The sequence below is a fragment of the Bombus huntii genome, chromosome 6, assembly GCF_024542735.1.
Source record: "Bombus huntii isolate Logan2020A chromosome 6, iyBomHunt1.1, whole genome shotgun sequence".
In the NCBI taxonomy this organism is placed as follows: domain Eukaryota; kingdom Metazoa; phylum Arthropoda; class Insecta; order Hymenoptera; family Apidae; genus Bombus; species Bombus huntii.
The window spans coordinates 16,578,548-16,599,600 of NC_066243.1; the positions used below are offsets into that span (position 1 = coordinate 16,578,548).

The 21,053-nt window shown below is 49.5% G+C and overlaps 1 protein-coding gene across 1 annotated transcript in view; it reads right to left on the reverse strand.

Moving 5' to 3' along the window:
• LOC126866829 (uncharacterized) overlaps positions 1 to 21,053 on the reverse strand; it is a 23,768-nt gene continuing 2,715 nt past the window's right edge. The window contains exons 2-4 of the mRNA XM_050620785.1: positions 3,486 to 3,705; positions 3,019 to 3,231; positions 1 to 2,732 (exon numbers count right to left, since the gene is read on the reverse strand). Coding sequence (XP_050476742.1) covers positions 1,489 to 2,732; positions 3,019 to 3,231; positions 3,486 to 3,705 — 1,677 coding nt within the window. The 3' untranslated portion in view covers positions 1 to 1,488. The remainder of the gene's footprint in view (positions 2,733 to 3,018; positions 3,232 to 3,485; positions 3,706 to 21,053) is intronic.

Below are 21,053 nucleotides of genomic sequence, written 5' to 3' on the forward strand. Positions count from 1 at the left end.
GTCTTTTTTTTTTTGTGTTTTTTTAAATGTCTCGTTAATCGTTAACGGCTTATACGAAAACGTGTACTGGCATCTTCTCGCCCCTAGCGTTCCCGAGACTTCCACCGTTTTCACGCTCTCTCGCATTCGCTACCTCTCTCGCGTCTCCACGCGTATTCGCTCTTTCTCTTTCGTACGCTGTTCTCGCTTCGTTATACTACGGCGCAATCTTCCCCTCTACGCTCGCTCTTTCTTGCTTTTTATCTCCTCGCGAAATAACGAATTATCTGTGTGTACGTGCTGGTTCCGTGTGTTCAGTGTATATGTGCGTGTTCTCTTCGTTAAATTCGAATGCATACGACGCATCGAACGTGTAACAATAACTGTAATCGTAATCATTCTATCGTTAACGTTAACGTTACTCCATTGTATCATCCCCACCTTTTATCGTTATCTCGTTATTTAATCGTTATCATTTACTTTATTATCCGTAAACTATTATTTATTCATTGTCCTTTGTCACCATTTTATCGTTATCATTATCGTTATCGTTTGTGTATCATCGTTTTCATCATCGTCGTCGTCGTCGTCGTCGTCGTCGTCGTCGTCGTCGTCGTCGTCGTCATCATCGTCGTCGTCGTCGTCGTTGTCGTCGTCGTCGTTGTCGTCGTCGTCGTCGTCGTCGTCGTCGTCGTCGTCGTCGTCGTCGTCGTCGTCGTCGTCGTCGTCGTCGTCGTCGTCGTCGTCATCGTCGGCGCCGTCTCCATCGTTATCGTCGAAACGTCGGCGTCATAGTCGTCGTTGCAATTACCGTCGCAGTCACCGTCTCCGTCATTGTCGTCGATATCCTCGTTAATATTTTAATTAATTAATTATTGTTGTGTATTGTTGTTCTTGTTCTTGTTGTTATTGTTGTTTTTATTATTATTGTTATTACTATTATTATTATTATTATTATTATTACTATTATTACTATTATTATTATTCTTATGATTATTATTATTATTAATATTATTATTATTATTATTATTATTATTAGCGACAGACGTTACGATTTCATCGTTTTGTTTCACGTCCTTTTGTCCTCACGTGCGAACTTCGTGTTTCGACGTCGACGTGTTTCTTCGTCTCTTCGATACCCGGATTCTCCCCATTTCTACTTTCCCCTATTCCTCCATGTGTACACATTTTCGGAAAATTACGTCGCACCAGTTTTCCTCCCGATCCTTCTCACACTCTGTTCCATGTATTTTTCATCTCCGTACGTACGTACTTCGAACGTTTCGCGTTTTCCTCTCTCCGCTTCCTAACGCTCGTCTGCCAGCATTTCTTGTACGCTCTTTCTCGGATTCCAGTCGTTCCGCGATGCGTGCTTCGCTCGAAGACGTTGGATCTATCGAGAGTTGAAAATCGAGAAAGGTACGGCCAAATACGTACTTGCCGACAGAGCTCTGGATATACCGATAGAAAAAACCTGTATTTTGTACGCTTTTGCGTAGACGAACTGCTCTATGGTGGGTCCTTTTTCCTCGAGAATAATTTCGAACGTCGCCTTCCAGCCGAACAAGATCGAGTCCACTGTTCGGAAACTTCTAAAGCCTCTCTGCTCCGTCTTCTCCTCTTTCTCCTCCTTCTCCTTCTTATTCTTCTTCTTCTTTCTTTCCTTTTTCGATTGGCCGCTTCGTCTCGATCACGCCGGAAACCACGAAAACGATCCTTCCTGCCGAGCGATATCGCCGTTCCGACGAATCCGCCGTAATGCGTTTCTCGTGATCGCCACCATCGGCGCAGCCACCACCACCGCCAGCACCATCGTCGCCATAGGCACTTTACCGTGAACGAATCGACGAGGAAACACTGGATCCAACGCTCGTACAACGAATCACGATACGTCTTTCGTAAATGGAAAAAGGATTCGTTTTTCACGACGGTGGTGGTGGTGGTGGTGGTGGTGGTGATGGTGGTGGTGGTGGTGGCGGTGGTGGGGATGGTGGTGACGACGGTGGTTGGAAAGGTGACGACGATGGTAGTGGCGATGGCTGTGGCGATGGTTGTGGCGGTGGCGGCGGCGGTTGCAACGATACGAGTTAGCGTAGCACCGGTAGTCGAAGGATGACGCGTGTCGACGAATCGAGCGAAACGACTTTTCCCACGCGGTCGTCGAGGTCGAAATTTCCATCGGACACGACCGCTCGCCGATGATATTTTTCGCCATCTCCACCACCACCAGTACCAGCAGCGACACCACCAGCTTCGGCATCGACGTTCGATCACCAGCCACTTTTCCAGCAACCGGTTCGCACGGTAACGCGCGCCGACGTAGTTGCCGCGAAAGCAACGGCGCAACCAGACGACGATGTCTATCAGGCCGCTCGTTTTCTTCGACTTTGATTCGCTACCGCAACGATTAGCACGGTGATCGCGACCATCGCTACCCTCGTTGCCATCGAGCGGCACGACCGGCCACAGAAGGATCTTGGCGATCCAGAGGACGGGAATCGTTCGAACGTTGCCGAGGATGCTGGTTAAAACGGAGCATAGCCAGAAGAGTTGCGGAAGGATCGAGGCTGCCGATCGATCGGAGGAGGAAACGCTGGCGATCGAGTCGACGCCATCGCCGGTTCCGCACACCAACGTTCCCTGTTGCCGCCCCGTACTCGAAATCGACGCAGCTGCGGAGTAAGTGGACGAGTCGTGTCTCTGTTCGCGCTCCAGGCTGCTGTCCGTGAATCCCGATTCTTCGTATCCTCCACCTGGTCGAAACAAAAAACGCAGAACCTTTGTCTTACGTCCGATCCAACCTACGATACGCCGCGTCTTTCCACGTTTCTACGCGGTAAAGAGACGAACGTACGAAGGAAAGCAACCGAGGCTCGAGCCATCCGCGCGTCTGACGATATCGCTATTCGTAGCGCGAGGGATCGCGATCCAACTGTCGCTGCTGTTCTTCCGCGACGTTTTCGACGCGCTTTCTTTCAACCGGAGAATCGGACCGTCGCGAAGAGATCAGCGTAAAGAAAGACGAAAGAACGTACGTACCTGTGGAAGCCGGTTGAATGGGATTAATTTCGCAACGGGGTGCCGTTGGAGGATCGTGGTTGTTGCCGCGTCTCCGTGGTTCCTTGTCCGTGCAATTCGCGCAAATACCCGATCCCGGCAACTCCTCGGAACACGCGTGAAAGCAGCACTCGTTCTCTTCGCTGCTGTGCAATGCCCTCGCGGCTTGCTCTCCGGTCTCGGGGATATTCGGATCTGAAATCATTTCCGTTTACAAGTGCCGCGTCTCGCGTCTTCCTTCGAACCAGCCACGCGTCTCGTCACAGGATTATCCGCCTTTCGAAATCGGCCAATTGGTCGGACGACTTTGAAGAGGATGAACAGGGTGCCAAAAATGCTATTACCCTTGTGCGATGTGGTGCTTGGTTCGACAGAGGGCGAGGAACGACAAGCGGTAAGAGGATGGTGGTAAAGTACAGGCGGATCGTCATCCACGACCAAAGAGTTACCTCTGCAAAGAAAAGTGGGTTCGCCGGCGTATTGCGTGGGATAGGCGGGAGCACGATCACCCGGAAGTAAATAGGGACAACGTTGCTCCACGGATTGGCAAAAGGACCGACAGGGCCTAAGTCTGCTTCCGGCCCAGTTGTTGGAGCTATTCAAGTCCTGTGGTTCCCCATGAGCAAAGTAAGGCACCAGGGAGCTGCACACCCATTTCCTATACGCTTCCTGCAATCACAAACGATCTGTTTAGTCTGCGTTAGAACGCGGCGGATCGGCCGATTCCAGTCGGCCGCTAGAAACAGAAAACACGTTCGCACGATGTGCGACCAAAAGATACGTTATCGCTCTCTTCTCGTTTCTACGCTCCGTTTTCGGAGTTCTATTTGCGACGATCGGAGGTCAGAGCAGGCAATAAGACGGGTCAGTGGCTGACCTACTTTAAATATTACACTTTCTGCGCATCCTCTAAGAGCGCGTTATAATTACGCTCTGGTTGCAGGAAAACCCTTTTATTCGCCACGGCGACTTATCCCCGGCTGTTCTCTCTATCCGTATTCGTTATCCTGCTTCTCGTCTCTCGTCGCTCCGCTTTATTAAGTATTTCGTGTACACAGCTGAAAGAAGCGCTGCTCGGTATCCCGGTGATACAGGATCGTGAAACGGGCTACGCGTTTCACGTTCTTCCGTAACCTTGGCTCGTGCTTTGCCCGGCAAGTCCAGCTGTACGGCCGCTGCCATACGAAAACGAGCGACCCGGAACAAATCTACGAAAAGCAACCACCTCGGCGTAACTGCCTCTGCCCTGGTTTCTACCGAATCTCCGACCAGCTCGCTTCTCGCCGCCAAAATCCGCTCGTTAACGGTCGATCGGCCGAATCTCACGATCGATCCCTGTCACGATAAAGTCGCTTTTCCGCCAATTGCTGGTCGCAAAGGAACGCGCGACGCAAGCACGCGTCCCAATTGGAAAATATGAATTTCACCGTGGCGAAAGCGTACGGTCGCACGGTACATACGACACGCGCGGTACACGCGTTAACGCGATTTAACGGCCGTTGCATCGTTTTTCATTTGCAACCGTTCGCGCGACCAGACATACAACGGCGCGTTGGAATTGCATCGTACAGGCAGCAGTCGCGTCTTGCGGTTTTTCGCTCGTGCAGAGACTCGCGTGACTCGGCTGCCGTATCAAGTAGGCAACGTATAATGCGATACGATATAATACGAACTATTGGTTTGGCACCTAAGTGATCGCGAACTTTGACAATACCACCTCTAATGACAGTTGCCAACCCGATACGATCGAAACTTGTCTGAGTTGGACTTTGTTCGCGCAAATGCCACCTTTTCCTTTCGTCCTTTCTCTATCGAAAACGAACGAGTCGTCGATAACTGCGTTCGAACGGAACGATGTTGCGAGTTAACGGAGATGACAGTGCTTCCTGAAGAATTCTGCGAATCGCAAAGAATCGACTAAGAAACGCGGCGGACGTAATCTGCGAAAACCCTGGACGAGCTACCCTCTGTCTGGTCCGGAGACGCAGAAGGGAGACTGTTCGTAAAGCCAAACTCGCGGCAACGCGACGATATCTCACGGTGCGAGTATCGTAGCTTCGCGTATAGATATCGACGCGTCTTTTCGTCGGATTGGAAAATAGAGCGGTGGAATCGGCGTCGAAGCTGTGGCAAGGACTCCGAGGCTGCGACAGCTTCTTCGACTCGACGAATGCCAAGAACGACGGCAGTTCGCCGCACGGTTAACGAGAAAAGAAAGGGCAAAGATTGCTCGGCGAGAAACGCGAAAGGAATAGCCGAGAACGCTAGGACGGTAGATCGGCGGATAGGTAGCTACACCTGAAGTACGCACTCCAAGTTGGTTGACCCAATTCTCTCCAGCCTCTGTCGAGTATCTACGTTCGAGCTAGGCAGATGCGGTACCCTCCCCTTCGGGCTACGTCCTTCCTTTCGTCCCTCTGCCAACCCCGGCTCGTGCTGCTCGTCTTCCACTCGCTCCACCCGCAACCCCGTCCCTCTGTCTCCCATCTCAGCCGTCTCGTCCACCCTGTCCCTTTTCCCGCTTCGTGTCTCGTCGCTCGCCGATCAGTCTTCTCCCACCTTGTGCTCCGTCGACTCATCCCCCTCGATCGGCCGTCCCTACCCTTCCTTCGCTTACAATTAGATCGCTATAACGAAGCGCAGCTTTCGAACAATACGTCGTTTTCCGATTTCCTTCCGCCGAATTCTTCGACGCCGATGCGTTCGCGGTTACGTGGCGCGACGACGCGGGTCGCAACCTGCGCGGGTACGTTCCGCCTCCTTCCTATCCGATCATCCCCGTCTTCTGTCTTTTTCCCGCCGACTGAATTTCTCTCCTTTTCTTTGTCCCTTTTTTTCTTCTCTCTCTCCTTTTTCGTCAGATCGACCAGATGGTTCTTAACCCGAATAACGAACGAAACAGCAGCCACGTATCAACGTTTCCGATTCACTGGTCGGACTGGGAAGAGAGAGAGGAGCAAAGAAATGGGAAATCGGATATAGTCGGTGGAAATGGTGCGTTTTGTTCGCACGACCATACACGTTCCACCGGTCGCGATGGACCGCGTACTTCGTTCCTTTTCACCCGGACTAACGTACATCGACGCCGAACCTGCTTTCTTCTCGCTCTACTTTTCTTTCTCTTCGATACGGGCGACAGATAGCGCGCAGCCAGAGGTCTGCGTGTGTATACCGTACGAGTATCCGTGTGGTCGTATTTTCCGACGCGCGGCTGTGTACGCGTGTATGCACGTACAGCGCATACAACGACCCGTAATTCCGCCTGTCATTGTTCACCCCGGATCCGTGACATTAATTTTATCCCTCTTTCGGAATACGCCGGAGTGATCCTTTGTCTCGGTCAGGCCGTCGAGATCAAAGACGAGAGGCTTGAAATTAGTAATGCTCTTTGCGCCAACGATTCTTTCGTCTTTCTTTTTTCTAGAAAAAACGCGCCACCGCGCTTGTGTTTCGTTTCACGTAACTGGGTAATTTAACCAACGATTTCACCGCCGATCCTCAGGATCGGACAGCGTGTCTCGCGACGAACGAAGCCCTCGATCGCGACGACCGTGACACGGCTAGCACACGAGGCACGTTCGGCTTGACCTGGCGTACGTGCTAATTTGCCCGCTGGGAAATTTTCAAACGATGCTCGTGCAACCAGAAACCGTAGCCCTCGGTTCCGGTGTTTCTCGTTTATACGCCGCACTTGGCTCGCGAACGAGCTTTTCGGCCCACGAGTGCCACGAGTGCGCCGGATTAATTACCTGCGAAAGCGAGCGGAGGAGAAGAAAAGGGAAACGGCGAATGTACAGATCGCACGGGGCGAATGCGTAATTCGTGCAAACCTGAACGAGTTGAGGTGTATAAGTCGTGTCCGTGATGATTATGGCTGGAGTGGCTCTGTAGATGTCGCTGCTGGGGGTACTGCTATATTTTCTTCCTATTTAGAATCGTGGAATAAAAATCGGACTTCGGTCGCTGGGATTCGATCCCGCGTTCCGAACGTTCGTAACCTAATGCGCTAACCACTGCGCTACCGTCGTCCGTTAGTTGTTTACGTCGAGTGGCGGTATTTGTGCTGTCGAGTGCCGCCACAGAGTCAACGAGTCGTCAGCCTTTCGATCTTCGAAATACCTGCGATTCTCGCGACGACCAGCTGTTCTTGCAACGTTACGCGCGAAATTTACCTCCACCCTTCGAAGGAAATTAATCAGAGGCTCGATGGAATGGGAAATGGAGAACACGCGGCACGGAGAGTGGCCGTGCGTGATCTTTGCAATTTTTCGTAGCTGCGACAGCTGAAACATGGAGAAGCAAAGGGAGAGAAGAAAACGTCCGCGACGCGATTCCTTTCCACCGTCAAAGTTCCCTCGATGGAGCTGCAACGCCGTGGTAAATTCTATCGCCAGTCCCGCGGCAAATTCCTCGGCCGTGTAGAAACCTCGACGGATCTCCGTCGAATAGCTCGGTGGAATGAAAGAAAGTATTTTTCGTTCTCCGGAGAAACGACGAAAAGACCGCCAGCAGAAAAGACGCGAGAAGAATGAAAAGGAGAAATAAGAGCACCGCTGAAACGCGAGATGCGTCAAGCGATACAACGTCGAGGAACAAAGATGCCTATCGCGGATACAGAGAGATGCGACTGTTGTTCGACGTGTCGTGTCGTGCGTCGTGTATCGAGTGACGATGAGGGGAGCGACGAAGAAAGAGAGACAGAGAGAAAGATAGATAGATAGATAGATAGAGATAGAGATAGAGATAGAGAGAGAGAGAGAGAGAGAGAGAGAGAGAGAGAGAAACGTGGAAAAGGATGGAAGGATGAAAAGGGAGAAAAAAAGAAAAGGGGCCAGAGGGGAAGGGGTAGGGAAGGTTAGAGCAGCTCGAATGGGGTGACGGGGTGTCGGTGGTGGCGCGCGGCGGTGGTTGGCGGTTGCAAAAGCAATGCCCTTAGTCGCGGTGACCTGGTTACCTGGCCCATATCCGTGCCACCGTTCTACCAATGCTACCCCAAATCCTACCCCTCCTAGAGCCAGCTTCCACAGCCTCCTGCTGCACCTTCTGCAGCCTCGTCCCGGTGGTTTTCTCCTCCTCTTACTCTTGTTGGATCCTGCCTTCGCGTGTTCGTCGTCCTCGTCCAGATAAGGACGTTTCTCGATCGTGCGTGCCTCTCTCCTGCGTCCTTCCCCTCGTCTGCGTTCTATCGATGTACGATCAGAGAGAAAACAACGGAAAATGTTGCTTCGTCCAACCACGCTCGTCTTCTCTTCCGACGTTCGATATTCGGAATTTCACCGGGCATAGATTTGCTCTCGCGTAGATTTCATTAACGGATAGGTACACCTGCACCGCTTTCAAACAGGCGAGTTTCAATATTGTTGGTTACTCGGTCGCTGCGTGCCGAATTCCAATTAGTTTCGCCCCAGAAAATGAAAGCTGCGCGAACCTCGCAGATCGACATTTTCCAACGGCGAAATTCCCAGCCAAGTAAATATCGATTATTTCGTGCGTTTCCCAGCGCGTTGTTTCGGAGAAACGAAGAAGAGAAAAGGAATCATACGGAGATATCTATGAAATTCTCGCGATCTCGTTACCTAAACGCCATTGCGAAGGATCTAGAAACACGACGACGGAGACGACGACGTTTCGTCGTGTAAACGCGGATGAAAATTTTCCCGTCTTCCCACCTTCGATCGGACAGCGACGGAGGGCTGACCAGAGGGACGTTGTACAGGCGAACGAGGACGATGGACGTATCGATCAGCCGAACCGTCTCGTCGTATCTCCTTTGCCTCGGAGTAGTAAGAAATTTTCGATCGCAAGAGCGATCGTTCGACGACGAACCGATTTAATTACGACGAACGCGGTTCCCGAGGGCTGTCCACTTTCTTCGAGTAGGCGCAGTTTTGCGAACAAATGAAAAAACATGCAGTTACGCTCTTATACGTCGACCGGGCGCCACTTCTTACCGAGACAATTGCTCGCAAGACGACAGCCGCTGGCAAGTGTCGCTTCTCCGGCCGCACAAAGGCTCGAACAACTTGGAACAAAGAACGACAAAACGTGCCTCGAGTACACGACGTTTCCTCCTTTTCCACACCGTTGCTTTCCCAGCCAGGCTCGATCAACGAACCGTTTGTCCAACTAAATCGCTAAATTTTCGTTTGAAAAGGAAGCGGTGGCTCGAATCGTATAAATCAGGCTGTAGAAGAGAAGAGAAAACGAAGAAAACGCGGAGAAATTGGCGTTCAGTGGGCACGGAGTTTGGTAGAATTCGATGTCGTTCGGTCGGACGATTACGAACAAAGAACGATACGTACGCGTATCACGGTCGTTGAGCGAAGCTTCGTTCGTGTCGAACGATGTATGTACATACGTCGGCCGTAAACGCGTCCGCTTATTAAACTTGGGTATTGCGCTGTAAATACGAGCGGTAATGAATTTCAACGGTCGACAAAGGGACCCGAGAATCTCCGATATCCGACTTACGCGAGCGAAAATTGAAAACGTTCCCTCACGGCGCTTACGTGGTTCGCGCTAAACGCGACAATTACCGTTCGTATAGCTTCACATCGACCACTCTGACCGCTTAGACCTTTCCGATAATATCGTCGAATCGGAAGGAGAAGGAGGCGATGAAATGTCACTCGTTAGACTCTGCTCTTCTCTTCTTCTCTTTTTTATTCCATGCTTTATACGATTGAAAATTATCGTTTCTGTCGGTCGTCAAAAGGTTAATAGATCACCGTGTTCTCCTATTACGAGCGACTGTAACGCCACGGTTTCTCACTGCAGTCCATCGTCGTAAAAACCACCCACCGGCAAAGACGGAGCTGGCAATCACCGAGAGCGTCGCTCGTATCCCACTCGAGGCCGTTAACGATCAAGCAGCGACGATTCCACTGAACGGACAATAGGCATTTAGCCAGACAACGAGAAGATCGTGCGACGAGAATAAATAATAGCCGCGAATGAGAAATTGTTGTTGCAAAGCGCGAGCGTGACATGCACCGCAGAATTGTGCCCGAACCAGCGAGTTCGTAACTAACGCGATACAGAGATCGTTGCGTGTTGTTGCGCCGAGCGCCAAGTATCCCTCGCTGAAATTAGCCGGCCGTTCGTGGAACAAGGCAATTTTTTAACGCTTTACCGACCGATACCCGATTAATCGACTTTTTATCGACAATCTTTCTTATTTAATTCGTTATTTAGTACTAAGGTGCTTGCTCAGTTGCGTCACACAGTTTTATACCAATTTGAAACCGAAACAGAGTCGGGGCCGGTCAGATGTGCGTATGCGCTGTTGAACCGCGAGCGGTCGGTAAAGTGTTGACTAGTTGTCCGATGTAAAATTTAAAGGTTTAAAGACGTCTCGCGCATCGAGCGCTCGAGCAGCGCCGAAGATTTGAGAAGCGGGAGAGACGAAGGGCCGCGAACCGATCGGATCAAACCTGTTTAACATTTTCGTGGCAAAAGTTGGAGAAAGAGCGGCGGATCCGGAACTCGGAGATCGATTTACGGCGTTGAATAGCTAGTTACGTTGCAGCTATTTGCGTCGAAGAGGCCAGAACGTGAAACGAACATCGATAATCGAAAGAAGGGCGAATACGCGGTGGTAACGTGATACCGCCACGTGACATACGTTTACCTGATGAGAGGATTTAAGGACGTACGCGATCGTACGTGGATCGAAGGTCGCGCGATAGACGTATTTGATCCTGGAATATATATAAAAAAAAAAAAAATAAAAAGTTATCAGCTCACTCCCTAGCTGTCGATGAGTTTTATCCCCCATCCGGTATGCGTTGCAAATTCGACGAACAATTGCGCGAGTTTGGAACAAGGATCGAGTTTTTAAACGCGGTCGTCCTATTTCCTAAATTCGTTCGTATCAGATTACGACGATGACGACTGTTTCACGGGCTCCGATTCGAAAGAACGGCACCGCGTTCCCTTGGGTATTTCCAGATAAAAGTTTTCGAATATTTACGAACAGCCGACCGTGTCTATATCGGTGTCTATATCGCTCGGGAGTAGAAGCAGAAAAATCGCCAGATACGACGAGCTAAATATACCTATGCAGCACTCGCAAACACAGATAGAATTCGTCATTTCCTACCGCTGCCGTTTCTAGGCGAATCGAAAATATCAGCCTCCAACTAGCGTCGTCTTTCTTCCCTCTGGAAACACGGAAACACGGAAAATCGATTTCAGCTTGGGAACCACTATCCGCTGGTACGTATCGGCGATCTACGGGCTATGCTGAAAATTAATTTTGTCCAACGATAGGACGTAGGGCGTAGAGGGAAGAGAAAAGGAGAAGAGAAACGTAAACGACGACGAGAGAAAAGTGGATGTCCCCGTGAAGACGTATGGCGTAGCGTCGATGTTAAACCGAGGAAAATAACGCTCTTGGAGGAGATCTTCCTGCACGTGTACGCTGTTATCGATCAGGCGAAGGATACGACGGTGACCAACGCGTACGAAGAACCAATGGCGAACAACAACGATCCCTTCGATCTTCCTTTATCCTCACGCGCTGTATCGCGTCGCGTCGTTCGCTGCCACAGGACTCGCTTCGCTCTTCTATCGATCGAGCTTCGTTTTCCTAATTTCTCCGACCGCCGTTCGTTGCGAGGGTTTCGCGACACGGTACCTCTATTCGTGGAGCTCGCGGATGCCGAGAGATCGTTTGTGAAAAGGCAGAAGGAAACGAGGAAGCGGTTTGCGGGAAGCAGGAATTTCTCACGGGCAATTTCCTAGCGGTCAGCCATGGAAAGTTTGTAATTTTTAAATGGACGCGAGGGAACTGTGGCGACCACGCACGGTCTTGTATTCCCCGGACGTTGTTCGCAAAGTCTCAACCTGCGCTACGTATCGCGTAAAAGCGAACCACGTTACCTCCGAGCCTCGCTTTCAACGTTCTCTCCAGGACGTTACTACGCCTCTCCTCGAGCTTCCTAACAAGGTAAACAGAAAGAAAAAATTGCCACTCCTTTGTTGCTCGTTCGTGTTTCGCACGATCGGATATCGTTTTCACCTGTAACGCGCGACCTCTGGCTTTGACCTACTTGAACTACCAGCATCGATGGTAATAGAGAGAGAACGCTGTCTCGGTCAAGTAAGTTTTACAGCTGAAAGACGCACAGGCCGAACGATTACAAAGAATTTCTTTTCTTCGCGATTAGCGCAAGACGAGCGCGCTACTTTCATCCACGTACATACGTATTTCCCCCTCGATGAGAAACAAAAGCGTTCGTTCTATAGCTGAGATTTTCGTAGCGGTCTGTTTTACCTCGTTTCATCTGCAGTCACGTGCGATAGGACTTCCTTTTGTTTGTATACCGATCGTACGAAAGCGTCCACTAATATACGCGCGTAAGAAACCTTAGCGAACGATACGATATCCGCTCGTAGTCCCGTCGTTTTTCACGTAGAGCGATTCGATGGAGAGTGGAGAGAAGAGGCAAGTATTTTTCGCGCGCGCCAACGTAAAAGAGGACGATTCGTGTGTCCTGTTAGAACCTTTTCATTCTTCTGTGCCGTTTCGTTGTATCGATCGAAAAAGTCTTCTGACTGTACAGCCACAGGACGAGAACCGATACCCGTTGTTTACAAAGTCTATTCACCGATGTTACACCCGTGAAAACTTCAAACAACGTTTTACACTTGCTCGCAATTCAAGCAATTAGATACGACCATCGCGATACGCATCGCTAGCAGAGAATCGTTGGCCGTGCGAGGCAAACGGAGACAGAGGTCGAAGAAGATAGAACTCGCAAGAAACGGGGTCGCGCGAAAGAAAAGGCCCTTCCATCGTAGTCGCTGGTTTCTCTCGGTCGAATCGATTCCCTCGTTCCAAACCGAAGGAATTTTAACGGAAAGATGTTCGATGTCGACCCCTTGCGACATCGATCCGTGTTTTATCCGCGCAGCATTGCCTCTCCGGTTCTGCGTTATCCGATTCGCTGTACCATCGTTCGTATTTCACCTTCGTTCTCTTCTCATCGCTGTTTCTTCACACTCTTTCGACGTTCTCGTTCGAATCGAACGGTAAGCCTTCTCACGCGCCAACTTTCCTGTCTTTCGCTTCGACAAGGAAAAGAAGAAAACTTTGACGAGTAGAACCGAGGGAGCACGGAGGGAGAAGCTAGCGTATCTCAGGGACGAAACACAAGCAATTCGATCGTGTAAATTTAGCGATAGGATGCTCCCGTTGCCAACGAGTTATCGACGTTCGATATCAGTCGTTTCTTCTTCGAGCGAAATAAATGTCTTGCCGAATCTTTCCTATAAATTATAGAAAGTTGTGGCAAGTTGGAATCAGGTTAAATCCGTGGTTAAAATATCGCCGCGTAATAGACGCCTTTACATCCATACACGTGATAAATAGTACGCTCTTTTCCACGATGCTAATCGCTCAGTTTCGCATGCCGAATCCTTCGCTTGTACACGGAAGGTTAGTAAAAAGAAGAGAAAAAAAGGTCGATATGGGCAAACGGGAGGACGATGAATTCGTGGCGTTTCAACACCTTCGATCGTATCGCGTGTACTCGCCTGGCTCGGTACCTGCGTTAAACAGAGAAGTACACTCGTGTTGAGACGTGTGCACGTGTACGTCTCGATGGTCGTTATCGAGTACGTCTCTGGCGCTCAACGAGGCTTACGTCGGCTACTAGGATTACCAATTACACGAACCGTTGCCAATTTCTTGGTCGATGTTCATCGATTAACGACAGGAAAGCGAAACCGTGCAATTTTATGGCGAGAAACGTTTGCAACCTCGAAGGATAATACTCGTGGAAAGAGAAAGTTTCTCAAAGATAATAGAAAGTTTCGAGGGGAATCTTTCGGTAAGGTTATGTCTCGCAACGTTGTCGACTATAAAGTAAAACAAAGAAAATAGAAACGGAACGTCTCGTAAGCGAGTATAAAGCTGCGAACGTGAATTCTTATTCGCTGATTATCATCCGACAGCATGCGCTCGCAGTAAATCTACGTACATATACGTATTTCACAGCCGTCGATATTTTACGAGGATGCCTGCAATATCGATTCGGTAAGTTGCTAACCAGCGCACACGTGACTACACGATCGCATAGTTGCAACTTCGTGAACTAGTTGATAGACCAGCAGACTTCCGATTTCCTCCATTCTATTCCTTAAATGACGGTTGCCACTCGGGTATGTTCGCCAGTAGTCGACGTATGGCGGAAAGAGAAGGAACGTCAGCGAGCGTTTCTTTTCAGTTCGATTAAAACAACCAGCTATAGAATGAAATATCGACGACGATCAAACTTAGTATTTTTGCTATACGAAAGTAAAAACGAGCTGTTGAGGTGTCACGCGAAGGAACGTAACGCGTGCTGTAAAAGTGGAGAGGGGACGGTAAGTAGGCGAGAAGGAAGATTGGCGAGAGTAGACCGAATTCGACGATGCCTTGCAATTCCGTGCGATATATGGGTCAGGACGGTTGTTTTCTTCGAGTATTTTTCCGGTTTCTGTTATCGCGTTCGTCGCATTTGCTACAGCGTCGTCGAATTATAAAAAGGCCAGACTTCTCGACACGATCTGCTTATTCCCCGAGACACGCGTCTTTTTTTTTCTTCTTCCCTTGTTTCTTCGACGATCGTCTTGCCGGCGTTCTCCTCCGCCAGGTATTTTGCCTAGTTTCTCGCAGAGGGAAGAGAAGAGCGAGAGAAGGAGAGCCAAGGGACGAAGAGAGAAAAGGACGTAGGGAGGCTGAGTCACGACGAGGGTAAGAAATTTAAAGGATTTCGCGGCTGGAGGCGCGTTTCGCTCGAGTTGCGCGAAATCTTGACGCGAAAAGGAGCTGTGCAACACAGTTCTCGAGTACTCGTAGCACCCAAGTGCAGGCTAGAATAATAGGTACTCGTAGCCGGTACGAAATGGCAGCTAAGCCCCGATTTTATTCGAGAATTTCTTTGCACGAAGGAAAGCCATTTGCACGACTTTATTACGGCGAACACGTGCGGGACAACAATAGAAAACAAACGTAATATTTCCAACATCATCTTACCAACGTTTTACGACAGAGAGCGGCGTCTACAGATTGGAGCAACGATCGATCGTATCAGGTCACGGTCAAATTATCTCTTATTATCGGCTACGGAGGATCGTGGCCGATCGAACTGTAAGCGCGACGCCAACGGTATCGTCCGACAGACGGATCGAAAAGTCCCGATGGCGATACCTTGGGCACGCGTTTCGGCTATGTAGAATCCGGTACAGAGCAGCGAATCTATAATACAATCGTAACAGCGCTAACAGCTCTACGCTCGTGTCTATAACGTTCCTCTATTGGCGTTGAGTAGCTACCGAGCGAGGGCAATCTCGCTATTGATTGCACCTCGCATCCTCCCACCCCTTTTACTCTCCTACACCGGCTCCCCTCTCCTCGACCATCCTTCGTCCACCCCAACCTTCGGAGCAACCCCTCCGATTCCCCTTTTTCTCTATTCCGCTATCCTCTTTCCCTCCTCTAGACTCTTTCGATTCGAATCTGTTCCGTGACAGACGTTCGGCACGCGCGTATCCTTTCGTTCCTTCGACACGACATACGATGCCGATTATCAAGTCCGACGAGCGATCCGTTTCTGTCCGATTAATTCCTTTTCTCGATTACTCGGCGAAACGCGCGATAACGCGACGTACGCGTTACAATTCGCAGTAGTATCTATATACAGGGTGGTTGGTAACTGGTGGTACAAGCGGAGAGGGGATGATTCTACGCGAAAAAAGGAGTCGAAAATATAGGATAAAAATTTTTCGTTCGAGGCTTTGTTTTCGAGAAAATCGACTTTGAATTTTCGCTCGGTACGCGTGCACTTTATCGCGTTTCGTTATAACGGATCTCACTCTGTAGATCGGTGTCTCGATGGATATTATCGCAGTTTAAGTTTGTTTTTGCCGTAACGGAAAATTAGGAATACATAATGAAATAATATTACAAAAATTGCTGAAAATGTTGCCCATTCTGCCGAGCACGTACTTCTGCTCTTCCAATTAAGTTTCTACGAACACTTCCTAACGTATTCGATTGTTTTAAAGTACGAAGGGCTACAATAATCTTTTCTTCCAATTGCTCGCAACTTGCGATTTCTTCGGAATAGACAATTGATTTAATATGGCTTCGTAAATAAAAGTCAAGCGGAGTTAAGCGAGGAGGGCTACATTTTCAGCAATTTTTGTAATAACAAACTTTATGATTACTCCGTATTATTTCATCATGTATTCCTAATTTTCCGTTACGGCAAAAACAAACTTAAACTGCGATAATATCCATCGAGACAACGATCTACAGTGACATCCGTTATAACGAGACGCGATAAAGTGCACGCGTACCGAGCGAAAATTCAAAGTCGATTTTCTCGAAAACAAAGCCTCGAACGAAAAATTTGTATTCCATATTTTCGACTTGTTTTTTCTCGTAGAATCACCCCCTTTCCGCTTGTACCACCAGTTACCAACCACCCTGTATATACGTATGTATGGTAAAATGGTACGGTTACGTCGCAAAGATCACGTACAGTCGTAAGGCTGATCGATAGCTGGAAGCAACTGGAAGCCGAATGGCAAGAGTTAAAGGAACAAGCAAGGAAATAAATATGTATCAGGAAATAGTATCGTCCGCGATAGTTCGAGAAGCGGCGGTCGCGCTTTGACGTCAGTTTTGTTTAATTAATTCGAGCGAGTTGAAAGAAACGATGGAGACCCGAGGTCGAGACTACGTCACAGACGAACAGGGCCGCGTTCGAATAAAACGGCAACTCGATTCAGCACTGCTAACGCGACCTTTCGTCGCTCGATTCCACCAGTGTTCCGGCCGGCCGAAATTAACGCAGCTTATTTTTACCAGCAATATCGAGGAACGCGTCGTCTCGCGCGTCGACTCGCGTCGACGGTCCAGCTTGACGTCAATTTTGTTAATTAATTCGCCTTCGTTAGAACGATCGATCGAACGAGACGCGTTAGCCACCTCGCTACCCGCGAAAACTCGATTTAACCGCTTAAACATTTATCGGGGACATCCTATCTCGTCGACTTGTTATCGTATCGAGAGACCGATATTTTCATTTCGAGCTACGGTTCGCCCCCTTTGCGAATCATAGCTTTTCCTCCGTCGTCGAATTTCACGTAGCGTCGCTTCGTCGCAGCTCGCCGTACGTTCGTCGAATGTAACGCTTTGCGCTTTGTCGTAACGCTTCTGAAAAGTTGGGATCCGCGGCGGTAAACGCGATTACCGTAATTCGTTCGCTCGAAGGTCGAAACGGCGGAGCAACGAAGCCATCGTTTCCTCGTAATGCATCGCGTAAAGCCGCGCGAAAATCTACCAAATCCGTCTATCTGCTCACTACCGAAATACGCTTAGTTGAAACAGCGAAACGATAAATTACGGGAAAAGCCGGTCGTTCGATCGGTCGACGCGCGTTACGTACTCGACGAGAAACGTACGGACGCGGTGGACGATGGAAACGAGGGAAAATTTCAAACAAAAGAGAGATAGCATAGAGTGGCGCATCGGAAACGAGAGATACTGGAAGGAAACACCTAGCTAGTCGACATAATAAGGAACACTCTGGCAGAGTCGCATTCATCCGCATAGTTTGTTGCCAATTACCCCAAGTGTCCACCTACGTCGAATTCTGCACCAGAGCCGAGAGACATCAACGTCGTATCGTTGAGTAACATGTATGCATAACTTGCATAGGACACGCGACATATAGCTATGCGCGTATATCTACGTAGCTACACGTATATGGATAATGTACACACGTAGGAAACGAACGAGGAAGAGGAGTGGCCGCGCACTGCATCGGACAGCTTGCAACTGCGTATATTGTACATCGGTAATAACCGTTCGCCAAAAATGTAGCCAAGCATAAACAGTTTTTTGCGCTGTTCCGTTCAAGCCATCTCAACTGAAAATCTTTGCCATTTTCGTTGGTCCACGAAGTATTTTATCGGAATTACGAGCTCGGATTTCGCTCGAAGGCAACGAGAACGAGTTACGAGTCGCGCCAAATAAAAGTTTCTTTGGCAACAGGCAACGCGATCTTGCTACCTCGTACCGTACGTTCTCTCTGTCTCTCCGTCTCTTTCCCACCATCTTTCGTTGCTTCGAGTTTCCCCTCGAGCGACACTCCGCGCTCCATCGTTCGCTTCTCTTCTCGCCTTTCCCTCTTTCCCGCGTTTCTATCGTTTTGCAAACCGTTCTTTCGTTCGTCCGGCCATCCACGCTCCTTACCGATCGCTCCTTCTTTTAACCTGGCGATCTGCCGTTCGTCTCGTTCGTGCCGAATTTTCCCATCTACGACGAGTACTAACGAGTTTTCTCGATACGAGATCGCTGTTACGCTTTTCGCCTTGCCGACTACCGCCGACTAAACTAATTTCGTTCGCTAAGGATACGTAGTTTACGAGCAAATCGTGGCTTATCCGAGGCACGCGCGTCATTACGAACAAGTCGTAAGCAAACTAGCTGCCACGGCCAACCAACAGTTTCGCACCGACGCACGGTTGACTATACTTGACGTTTAATCGTTAAACCACTTGGTACGCGCCAACGTGTCCGTACGCGTGTGTAAGAACAGTACGCACATGTTCGTAGCACGTACCAAGGGACGAGCGAGGCTGGAGCAAGCGCACTAATCGCGCGACCGGATTTCGCGGTTTTCCATCGTCGGGCGAAACGACGGGTAAGAAACGTAAACTTTCGGAGGCCGAATGGTCGACGATTGGACGCGTAACGTTCGCTTTCCAGGCTAATCGTTCGTTACGTCGAACGAACGATACGTGGCTCGGACAGCGGTTTCGAGAAGGGACAACGAGCCATTAACAAGGTTACGCGAGGATTTCCCTCTATATCTGTCTCGGACGATCCGCGTGTATACTTTGCTCACCTATATACACAGAGACCCTGCAAGCAGCGTAAACGCGCCGACGCCAACACCGACACCGACACCGACACCGACACCGACACCGACACCGACGCCGGCGCCAGCGTCAATTTCGTAGCACAGAAAAGCAATGACCGGCTGCCCGTCGCCTGCCTGCAACTTTAACTGCAACTGCAACTGCGCCGGTCATAGTCTCCGGTACACCTGCACTCGGGACCTTTCAACCCTTGCTGGCTCCGGTATCACCTACCTATAGCGACGTAACGACGTAACGCAAAATGCTCGGACGTTATGTAGAAAGTTTCGTTGGATCGCGCGGGAAATCGGTCGGGCCGAAAAAGTTTCAACGATAAAAACCGATAACCACCGACCGACACGTGACTGATAACGGCTGCCACGATGTTCAACGCACTGGAATATCTGCAAATTGATTTCCGATATAATCGTCGGGGACGTCGTACAAATTAGTTTACTACTTGATCGTACCAACTCGTTGCATGTTAAAACAATATCGGTAGCTGCCGAGAAGAGACGAGCAGTTCTAATCGAACAAGTAGCAAGTATAGCGTAACGAAGGTTTCTTTCAGAAATTGCGCCATCCACCGGATATCGCGAATACGCGGATTACAAATATAATACAAATAGGTATAGGTCCGCGTTCCTTCCTAAAGGTAGAACATCAATCCGGAGGAAACGCGCTCGATGATTAGCTGTCTGGCAACGACCCGACTGATTGGGATCGAGACGCGAGGCACGTTCGTATCTCCGATACGTTGTCCTTAACGTTGATTTTAGTCGGATCCCGGTACACGTGCTTCGATTCGTTCTGCTAGGAATTTTCGCTCGTCGATGCGCCACCACGATGCCCTCTTTTCGTACGCGTTTCGTTCGAGCAAAAAGAAAAAAGAAAAAGAAGCCGATGAATAATAAACGAACCCGTCCGATTAGCTCACAATCAGCCGCCAATTAACGCGTTCTCGCGTTATATAAAACAGACTCGCGTACCGTAACCGGAATCCTGGCCATCTCGTGCAAGTTCGTTCATCCACTTTCGTTCTCCTAATTTGTAGGTCAACGATCCTTCAACTTTCATCGAACGCTGAACAGAATTAATTAATCAGTCCCTTTCCTTTTCTTTTTTTTTTTTTTTTTCTTTCTTTTTTCGACAATCAGACGTTTTATCCCACGAAGAATCCGGCACGCGTTCCAAACGTGTCGCGGTCGCGTACGATGCAACGACGCGCTTACGACGATTCTCCGGCGGATAGTCGCAGCATCGACGGAGAAAAAAGAGGACGAACGTTCGAGGCGGAGCGCAGATGCAGATCGAGGTAACGAACGAAGAAACGAATCGTCGCTTCATACATATGTATATAATGGCATTAAATCACGAGCCGCAAATGGGGCAAACGAATGGTCGTGCTAATCGCTCGAATCGATATCGCGCTCGTGCTACTCTTCTCGCGTAAACTTCTGTCCGCGCGATCAGCCGAAAATTTTTAACGCCGTGTAAGCTTCGCGCCACTAACACAGCGGCAGTCCGAAGGCACACCGTGGCGAACGATTTTTCATAGTCGGTAGCATCGCACGATTAATCGGATCAATTTCTTCGCGATGTTCCCGAGACTCTCGCTATCGAGCGCGAAAAGGTGGAACAAGTTGCGCGCGATGCGAAGAATTTGCACTAGGTAAGATACTCGTTACGAGAAATATAACGGACGTACAAGGAGAGAGGGAAACGGGATTCGTGGCTAATTGGCAAACTTTCTGCGCGAAACGTTTCTCAGCGCTGAATCGAACGAAAGAGGAGATCGTTCGGTTGTTCGATGGTGCGTCCCGCCGATTCGTCTGCCAAATACCGTGTTTCCGCGTTTTCCCTCATCTCCCGGGAAAGAAGAGGGGACAAGATCTCACGAGGACGACGGTTATCGGCGAGACGAGGCGCTTCGTTTGCCAACTTTTGCGATTACTTTGCAAGTTGGTCGGTTATCGGCTAAAGGCTGGTCGAGCGAGTACGCTCGACGATAACAGAGCGGAGATGGGGGAGGAAACGAAGAGACGAAGGAAGAAGAGAAGGAGCAAACGGAGAGAAGAAGAGGAGAGAATAGAGAGAGA